Source organism: Corvus brachyrhynchos, unplaced genomic scaffold, assembly GCF_000691975.1.
Source record: "Corvus brachyrhynchos isolate BGI_N302 unplaced genomic scaffold, ASM69197v1 scaffold1, whole genome shotgun sequence".
Classification (NCBI taxonomy): domain Eukaryota; kingdom Metazoa; phylum Chordata; class Aves; order Passeriformes; family Corvidae; genus Corvus; species Corvus brachyrhynchos.
In genome coordinates, this window is record NW_008237222.1 from 12427646 (window position 1) to 12437926 (window position 10281).

Genomic DNA, 10281 nt, shown 5'->3' on the forward strand with positions numbered 1-10281 from the left:
CAGGACCCGTTCAAGCAGTGTCAAGTATTCCTCCTCATCATCCTGTAAGTGCTCCTGCTTTATATTTCTCCCCTATTCCCCTGTTTCTGACTTACAGGCTGCACATGGCTGCCAAGGATTAGTATCACAGTAGTACAGGTGCTGCCTTGGTGAGTACAAAAGTCTGCATTAATGAGCAGCACGGATGTTGAGATTTCCTCTGGGTTTGGAGACAGCAGAGCACTCTCATACACAGTGAGATGGTATTGTGGTGATGTCTGTGGGAATACTACAAATAGCTACTTTTCTTTTTTTCTCCAGTGGTTTTGTTTTTTGAACGACCAGCTGCCATTTGACAGTTGGCCATATTTTTGTTTAAAAGATAGAATTTAACCCCTTTTTAATACTACAAGAAATTCTGTTCTGTTTTACTTGTAACATTCAAAGTTTTCTCCCAGAGAGCTTATAATGGTGTTGGTGACAGCTGATGTCCAAAGTAGCCAGTTTGAAGGCATCTGAAACAGGAGAAGTTGTGAAAGCTGTTCCCTTGTTCTTCCTGTAAATGTAAATACAGAGCTGGACACTGCACATTGATTACTCCAAGAGATTGACACTTCTGTGTATTTCCACTCACTTTTGCCATAGCTAAGGCAGGTGTGCAGTTGTGATTCCCACGAGGCAGAGGTGTGGGGTCTACATTGCCCTGTAGCTGAGCACTCAGCAAACCCTTGAAATATGTTGTATCAAAATCAGCCTTCAATTAAGAAAGAGGTGGGGGCAATTCAGATGACAGCTTTAGGATGGTAATTGGTAATGGGAGATTGTCCCTGAAACCTTTGGTCTGAGTTCAGGCCTATGCCTGTAGTCCTTCACCTGCCATGGATGTGGCAAAGCAGATGTGTTTGCTTAGGATTTTAGGAATGATTGGTAGCCAAAGGGACACGAAGAACCCCTTTGACTGGATTTCTCAGTCCTGTTGAGAGGAATGCTATTTTCAGCAGTTTCGTGATTTTGTAAGGGGGTCTTAGAGTTCTGGAGGTGTGTGTCCTTTAATATATTTTCATACAGCTGAAGTATTTATCCCTCTTGCAGTATTCATTTTTATTGCATGCTAAAAATGTTACTTGCTGCTTGTTTTGATTTGGATTGTTTTAGTGGATTCAGCTTCACCTTTAATTTTAGTGATTTTTTTTCTTACACGTGTATATGCATGTAAATCAGAATGTGATTAAGCTAAAAGAGTATGTACAGTCTCTTCTCTCGCCTTTTTTTGAGATGATGCTATTATTAACTTCTTGTTAAACAATAACAATTTTAAAGCAAGATAATGTGGTCGGAGTTTTCCGAACAGGAGGCGCTCTTTGCACTCCCTCTGCCTTTGGACCACAGGCTTCAAGTCATTCGGAGAAAAATGATAAGTGTTGGCCAGTTCTTTATTTAAATGAATTGGTTTTTGATTTCCACAGCTCTGTAGCAGCATGCTAACACCTTTCCTTGTCCATAGTTACAGCAGATGATGCTAATCCTTCCTCTGAATTAGTTGCTCTTAAAATACTAACCTCCTAATTCCTTGATAGGATTGTGAACTTTGTGCAAGCTCTAAATACATGCTGGTGTATTTTGTGCTTCATCCTGCTTGCTGTCGTGTGATGCATGTTCCTATACTAATGCTGTTATAGCCATAGCAAATCAGCAGCTAGAGCTCCCTTCCTGCAACAAGAGTGACATGTTGTTAGACTGGACTATTGCACTGTGCCATCAAGACTTTTTTTAGCATGATACAACAACTCTTGAAAGCTTTAAGTGTCAAGCCTAGAGGATAAGGAGGCAGATATGGCTGATTTATTCCAGGAGTTCTTAGTGTTTAGCTAACCACAGGAGTTCCCAGCTCTCCCAGTGGGAGAAAGTTAATCTTGCTAGTGGAGGAACAGCATGAACTGTCTGGCCATGAGACAAGAAATGCCAGTGTATTGTTGGGCCATATGAAGTAGCTTTCTGTGAAAGTCACAGATAACATCAGGATAATCCAAGTCACCAGTTCTGAAGGCTAAGGGCCTGTCTCCCCTGCTCCTCTGTGTACATGATCTGTTTACTCAGGGTAATCGAAATGATACTGAAGGAGCCAATTCAGCTTTCCCTTGGTGTACAGAGATGGAAAATCAGTCTCATAATTTTAAAATTGCTATTTAGTGACTGGGTGACCTCTTGATTCTAAAACTGCATTTAAAAAAAAAAGGGATACAACTCTACTAATTGAATATGAGTAAATTTATTTTTTCTGTGTGTGTGTGTATATATATATATATATATCCTAAGCCAAGGCATTTTTATAGCTATGGGTGAGATAGCAATGTCTAGGAATTATTCTTTCACTATATAGTAATTATGTATAGTTTCTGCCTGCATCTTACATGCCAAATTAGTTGGTTTTGTTTGTATGATGTATGATGCTGGCTTAATTCACTTGTAGTGTTTCAGTCTTAGAATAGTCTTGGTAACACAGTGAAGTCTTTCAGTGTTGTAATTCTAAATAACTCATCTGGTTCTGTGTTTGGTGGCTCTTCATTCTCAGGGAAGGACAGAAGGGAATGAAGCAAGTACCTGTAGAGAGTATAGTGAGGCAGCAAACATTGGGAGCCCGGTTTTCAAATAAGGACACCTTGACATTTCCCATGCAAGGAGGACCTGGATGTCTACAGATCTGCAGAACAAATTGGGATAAGTGGGCAGCTTCCACTTGGCTCCAGGGCTTGGAGCCAGTCCTGACTGCGTGAACACTCATGGTGAATTGTGAGGCAGGAGGTGAACACAGGGGTGTGGACTCCTGTAAATAACACAAGCACCACAAGCTACTCTTCACTCAAAAACCCCTCCTTCTGCTTTTACTTGCAGCTAATTAGAAAGGTATCTGCAGGCTTGAAAATTGGGCTCTCTTTAGAAAAGGACTTCTGTGGGACTGTGAGGAGTCTGAAATGTGTACTTACACACAGAGCTTCTGTGCATGGAAAGCAAAGTCTGTGGTAATAATTTACTACAATGGAGTCGTTAACACAGTCATTATGATTTTCCATTGGAATTTCCTAGTCCAAATTTGTACAGTGAATGGGAGCCGTAGAGGGGCTCAACTTTGAAATAAGCTCAGAGAATGTGCTGTTTTAAATTAAGATCTGCACAGAAACTCTCCTTTCCTTGTGCTCTTGGGCTAGTTTTGTGTTACTTTTCAGCCTTTTGTAGTTACTCTTTACTACTGTCCTTGGTCTGAAACCAATTCATTTTTTATAAGCATCAAGGCGGAGACCACAGGGTTCAGATTACACTTCTACTTCGGAGGAGGAATATGGCTCAAATCACAGCTCCCCTAAACACAAACGCTCCCATACTTCAACAGCCACACAAACACCGAGGATACGTGGCTCTGGGCTGGGCAAGCAGAAGCACAACGGCAAAGAAACGGATGACGATGAAGATTTTGATGACAACCCTGACCCATACAACTTCATGGCGCAAACAGCAGAGATAGCAGAAATAGCCAGGTGAGGTGGGGCTTTATCTGTTAACCCACATGTTGAAAATGAGTTGTTTTCTCCTTGGTGTTCAAATCAAACCCAGGTATGGGGGTAGAAGGAGAGGCTCTCTCCATTTGTTTGTGTGCCCACATCTCCTTTATATCTGAACATTGACTTGGAAGGTTTTCATGAGCCTTCCCAGCCTGGATGTGCTGGTTGTACCTTGTATCTAGAAAAGGCCAAGTTGCGGGGCATTTTCTCTTGGCTTGTTTCTTGTTCAAGCTGTGGGAAGTCTTAACTGTTTATACCTGCATATCTCTGCTCTCTGCTGGAAGTCACAGTTGTGTGTGTGGCATGGTTGGTGTGAACTCTCCTAATCCTCTGCAGGGGAAGTCAAATGGATTAGCAAAGACTGAGTATGTAAACTGTTGAAGCTGCTTTGCCTGAAGCTGGTGAGGGAGCAGTAAGAAATCGCTGCAGGGCAGAAACCTCTTTGCTTGACACAACTGAACTGAACTCTGTCTAGACCTTGTATATAAATGAGTTGTTGCTTAGCTTGATGTCCCTGGGTTGCTTAGCTTGATGTCCCTGGATACGGGACTTTCTGTGTACTGGTGGTCTGATGGTTGCCTGGAGGACCTCAGCAATAAAACAAATAGTTTCTTTTTTTAAACAGTGGCATTTGAGGTTTGTCATCTCTAATATGCAACTGTGTTATGCCAACTTTCCAGAAATACTGGTCTTCCATTGTACTGGCCATGCTTGAAATACTTTTGCCTAAGGAAGCTGCCTTGTGTCTGCTTTTGGCCACATCGCCTCGCTGCTGCTGCGCTCACCTCAGGAGGGGTTTTCTTGCCTGAAAGTTGCTGTCAAGCTGCTAGAAAGTGTGTCAGCCTTCAAATCAGGCTGCTCTGCTTTCTACCTGTGCTGCACGAAGCGTGTGTATGTGTGTGAGATGCCAGCTTCCCTCCCATCAGCGTTCCCAGCACCGGGGAGCACTCTGGCTCGCAGCAGCTATAAATAAAGGGTTGCGTCAGCCTCGTCTGGCGCTGCACGGTGCAGGGCTCTGTCACGGAGTCTGCCTGCTAATTGCAGTTCTGATTTCCCTTGCTGCTCCCGAATTAACTGGGAGGGGTTTAGAGGAGTCAGAGAGAGTTAAAAGGGAAAATGCCACTTGTTTACAGTACTAAATCACATAATGGAAGTGTTTGGTGACAGCTCTATCCAAACCAACACAAAGAGGGGGGGTACCTTACGCAGGCAGCTCAAACCGTGTTCTATTAATTCAACTATGCATTTTCTTTCCAAGGAAATGTTTTGATGATCTGACAGTTTTGTCACATTGCTGGTTTTCCTTGTGGGTCCCTTCCAATTTGGAATATTCCATGATAACTTCTTTTTGTTTGGTGAGGTGTTTTGGGGTATTTTTTCATTGGTTGGTTTGGTTTTGGCTTTTTTCATTAAAAGAAGACAGAGTGTTTCAGATGAAGCTGACTGGCTGTAGGATTATTTTTTCTCTTGGAAGTTTTCCTTTAAAATTACCACAACAGCTACTTCTGGTCTGAAGGGGTTTTTTAAAGCTCTGCTACCAACAAACCAGAGACTTAGGAACTGTTTTTGAGCTCTAGAGCAGGTAGAGCAAGGTGCTGCCAACACTGAGTGTTAACTGGACACCTGTCAAGGGGCTTGAAGTTTCAAGACTTGGTTTCTGAAAACCAGATCCCTCTAAGGTATGCCATGCTTACCCTCATAATCCCTCAGCTCTTCTGGAGAATGTGGAGGCATATTTTGATTTACAGTCTGAAGACCACAAGGAAAAGGAAAGAGATATGGAGGTTTTTTTTCTTTAAGTTAAAAAAAAAAAGTTTTTTTCCCCTATATGTACTTTTTGATGGAAAACAAAGAAGTCCAAAGAAGAAAAATTGTATTGTATTAAAAAAAATTAACAAGAGAAAAAAGTGGAGTGGATGGGTGGGGGAGCAATAACATAAAATTTCTTTATGGATTGTCGCCAGTATTTTCTGGCAGTATGTAGTCACTAGAATTTGCTTTGTATCAATTCTCTACTTTGAAGCTGGATTCAGGAAGGAAGTGTATTTATTTTGTATGCAGCCAGAATGTTCCTCAGCACCCTGCCAAGGCACCCCAAAAAGCCCTGCCTGCCCTAGTCTCTGCAGAGGTTATAGCTCCCACAAACCTTTGTGGCTCCTCTTTTTAGATTTTGTGAATATGAGGCGTGTTGTAGACCATGTTCTAATGGTTCTGCTTCACTGCCTGTGCTTTAGGCTCAGCCAAACCTTGGTGAAGGATGTGGCCATCCTTGCTCGAGAGATTCACGATGTTGCTGGAGATGGGGACTCACAGAGTTCCTCGGGGACGGGACCAAGCCCCTCCCTCAGCTCTGTGCCCAACACTCCTGCTTCCACCATATCCGCAAGAGAAGAGGTAAGGTCCGGAATCACAGAAACCTCTGCCTCTCAGTGCTAGTAAGTACATGGGGCATGGTTGTGGTGGGAGACCAGGGCAGCATCCCCAGTTGCTGCAGCATTGAAAATCCCTCGTTCCTTGTCTTCCTAAAAAACACAACCAGAAAGATCAACTGCCGCTTATTTAGAGTGCTCTTTATTTTGTCCTCTGTGCCACAGCCAGCTTTGCAAGACATGGGAATCATATTATTTTCTAAGACTCTCAAGGCTTCTGTTTGGAGTTCGGTTGCTGAAATTTGCATCTGAGGAACAGGATGGAGGGGCTGTGTTGTGCTGCTGTGCCAGGGAGCCAGAGCCTTCCTCTTTGTTTCACACAAGGCACTGACCATGTGCCCTGGCTGCACTCTCTGTGTCAGCTGTGTGTTCTGTACCTCTGCTGTGTTCTGTCTGCCAGGACTGCTGAAATGCTGTGGAGGTGTTGCTTGAATCCCTTGCCTCCATCTGAGTATTGATGGAGGAGGGCAAGGACTCTGGGAGCTGGGCAGGGATGCAGGCAGGTAGCTTGGGAAGTGCTGTCTCCCAGCCCTTGAGTGAAGCTGTGGCTTCCTCCCAAACTGTGTAGCACAGTTTGTCTGCACTGGGCTGGGGAGGAGAGAGGCAATTTCTTAATTGGGTTCACCGGTGCTGCAGCACAGGGACCAGCTCAGCTCAAATTTGGCTGCAAAGTCACCAGGAGACTCCCAACTGCTCAAGTAAAATTACCTTTGCTACTGTTTAAATCCAAATTCCCTCCTGTGCACCACCAGTGTGGACTTAAAAAATACACAGCTGTCTGCTGCTCAGATGGTTCCCCTGGCCCCCTGTTGTCTTTGACTCTTGTGAGAATTGCAGACCCATCCTAGGCAGGGTTCAAAGCTGAGACCAAACCTGTTACTCTGCCAAGAGAGTCCTTGGAGGCCCTGTGACCGTGCTGTGATCAGCAGTGGAGGTGCAAAGCAGAAGTTCAGGGAGATACCCAAAACCTCAGGCGAGTGTGGCTGTGGTTGTGCTAAACCCAAGATCAGCTGCAGCCTGCTCAGGGAGGGGTTTTTCCCGGGGCCTTTTGGAGCCAAAGTGCACAAATGTTTCGAAATAACTGCGGGCTCTGAGATAAAGTGTTTTATTGCTTTGTTTCCTTGCAAGTGCCACGCCTGCCAAGCTGCCTTTTGTATTATTCTTTTCACGCAGTAAAGGCGATATGCCTACTGTACTTCTGACTTGCAAGTGAAACATTTTACTCAGCTCCCACTTGCGTGCAGAAAAGCAGGGGAGGAAGAGAAGCACACCTAAGTTTTTTGTGGAGTCCCACTGAAGAGTTCAACCATCAGTCAGCTCATACAGAGGGATGTTCCCAGCTGCTAGAGGATGACACCTGCAAAACAGTGTTTCTGCTCTGTGCAAAATGACACTCTCCAAAGCGTGATGCTGAATGGCAAAATCACAAACCCAAGATTGCTTGGACCTGGGTGAGGATTTCTCTGTGGCTTTGCACTGCTGCTGTGTGGAGACTTGCCAGTCAGTCCCTCACAGTAGTCAGGAGAGCAAATGTAGGACTGTCACACTGTAGGGAATAGTCCTGGCAGTGCTCACTACTAGAGCAGTTTTTGAGATCTTAGGGTGGTGTAAAGGATGTAGCACTGATGTGAGCCTGTGAAGACAGATCAGGAGCCATAAGCTTTGGTGTGTCCACGTAGTGGCTGAAAACACTCTAAAGGCTTCTGATGAGGCTCACTCTGAATAGGAGTGGATATCAGCATGATTTCAGCAGGGCCAGCAGCTGGCAGGCCATTAGAGTTACGCCCAAAATGCCACAGTGCATCAGTGTTGCTGCCTTACATTAGTGATAGCCAGGAACGAGTTCCATCAGCAGGGCTTTCTGCTGGCAGTGCTGAGATGTGGAGCTGGATCCTGAATAGCTTGGGATCCTAAACAGTGCAGCTTGGGAGTCTTGTAGCGAATGGCAACAATATAAACTGATGTGAGTTTAATAAACAGACATCTCATCTTTGGTACTGGACCAGATTCAGCACCAGTGCACCACCACACCTTCTTCCCACAGTCTGAGTATTGTTGAAACTGTGCTAAATTAATAATTTTGGCTTGATGCAGAGAAGTTGCTGGGAAATAGCTGAAGATCAGTGTGGGTGATGCTATGCACTGTGAATTTTGTTGGTGCTTATCAAACAACTTTATATTAAATATTCTGGGAAAGGACGTAGTGATGAGAAATAGCTATCATGGTGATAATAGTAATATATTGAAACATCTGATAAAAGGGATTATGTGAAAATACAAGAAAAGTTTGGTATGTGTGGCTGTCTCTTATGCTGCTCTGGCACATGCAGTGTTGTATGCCATTCTGCATTCTAGTACTAAATATTTATATCTATTCCAAAAAAGTGGGGGAAAATGCAGGAAAAATAAGTACTGATACTGGAATCACTTTTGAGTGTTTAATGCTGTACCAGAAATGTCATTTAGGACCAGTGTGTGGCACAGCATTTCTCAGCCTCAAATGAACTGCTTTTTAAATGACTTTTATTAAGAAGCTTGGTTAAAGATTAAATTAGGAGTATCCTCTTATAAATTAAGGTGGAGCCTTAGATTTAAACCTTATTCTTCATGTTCTGTCCTTTCAGGTTCAGTGCTGGATTGGATATTTGCCAGGGAGGTTTTCCATTTCCCCAGTTGCATGTTTGGGGTGATTTTGTTTTGTTTTTCTAGCCTCAGCTGTACAGTTCATGATAACATAGATTCTTGGCACATAGGGCTGAGGACTGTTACATATTAAGCAAATTAAAAAAACCAAAACCAAACAGAACAAAAAAAAAAGGAGTTGAGCAAGGGTGAAACCTTCGTGATTCCTGTTTACCAAAGCCATGGGTTGTTTGGGATGCTTTGGTTTGTGGGTGTGTAGGTTTTGCAGGATGCAGCTTTCTTGAAGAGCTGAACCATCAAACTTAAACCTCAGCTGCTGCAAACACTGTCAAGTTGGGTGATCCCAAACCACTGTCTACTTCTGCGAATTTCAGCCCTGCATAAAATTCTTTTGGCAGGTCTTCTTATAAAAAGTTGATAATGATATAACAAAAACTAAAGAGCCCAATTAAGTTTGTAAAGTTGTTGTGTAACATACTCAGTATGAGTGTTGGTATGACAAGAGGAAATGCTTATGGGTGTGGCGGGGAAGAGAAAACGTGAGAAAAGAACAGGTCGTGTACAGAAATCTCCGGTGATGGTGGAGCAGGCACTGTCCTTACCTTGTTTTCAGCTGGTTGTGCTGAGACCTGCTCATTGTAGCAGTATCTCATTCCCTTCTGACACTTTCACTGCCACAAACAGCCTTAACTTAGTGATTCTGCACTTGATGAAAGGAAGCTTATAAGCTATACATTTTGGCTGTTTTGCCTCTGCACCATAATATCTCACACCTGCTGCCTGTGTATAACCCAAGTGCTGCTGCATAGAGTGTGGGGAGCTTGGACCTTGGATGGCACATGGTTTGCTCACAGGAGATGTGTGCTTAGCCAACCAAAGAGCCTCTTGGGCTGGATGTTCAGCCCTTTCCCAGAGAGCTCTGGATTTCACTCTGCACAGTCTGGTTTGGAGTAACTGGGGAGCTGCCCGAGGCCACCTCAGCAGAACTGGCTGGTGACCAGGATCTCTGTGGACTTCAGTGCATGATGGGGGGTGGGCACCGAGTGCTGGTCTTCAGGAATGTGCTTTTGAAAATGTCAACCCCAAATAACCCCAAACCCTGTGTTCTCTTTGATACTTGCTGTCACAGTCATTCACTAGCATTGATCTCTTTGTTTCTGTTTTAACACAGATTGCTCGTAGATCTTTTCGGCTGGCATATCCATCTCAGGTGCACTTTCCATCCCATTATTTTTGTATCTCTGTCTTGTCACTGTTATTTTCTTCCCCTTCTTTTAGAGTTTTTGTCAGTAAACCCAACAGGAGTAACTGTCTTGTTGTTTGTGTTCTTCCTGTTAATTATTTGCATTTTAAGTGATTTTGTATTGCTTTTTCATCTCTTCATGTGTTACTAAATGGTTTCTGCTTGAGTGTGTCTTTAATGTTGCATTGATATATTAAGACATAATATGGGGCCTTTCTGAGTTCTAGCTAAATTCAAAAAAGACAAAAGATGTACTTTTCAAATATGTGCTCAAGACTCAAAATTTTAAAGTAGAACAGCCCGACAGGGTTTTGTGGTATGACTCCACTGGGTAGGCAATTGCAGGATTGGGATCTAGTAATCTGCTTACGAACCCATACCTGTCTGAACAAGACTTAAATGAATCAGTGTTCCTCTTGGGCTTGCCTGA

At 43.6% G+C, this 10281-nt stretch overlaps 1 protein-coding gene across 1 annotated transcript in view; it reads left to right on the forward strand.

Moving 5' to 3' along the window:
- CEP170B (centrosomal protein 170B) overlaps nucleotides 1–10281 on the forward strand; it is a 57654-nt gene that overhangs the window by 40486 nt on the left and 6887 nt on the right. The window contains exons 13-16 of the mRNA XM_017728943.1: nucleotides 2–44; nucleotides 3263–3512; nucleotides 5771–5930; nucleotides 9780–9818. Coding sequence (XP_017584432.1) covers nucleotides 2–44; nucleotides 3263–3512; nucleotides 5771–5930; nucleotides 9780–9818 — 492 coding nt within the window. The remainder of the gene's footprint in view (nucleotide 1; nucleotides 45–3262; nucleotides 3513–5770; nucleotides 5931–9779; nucleotides 9819–10281) is intronic.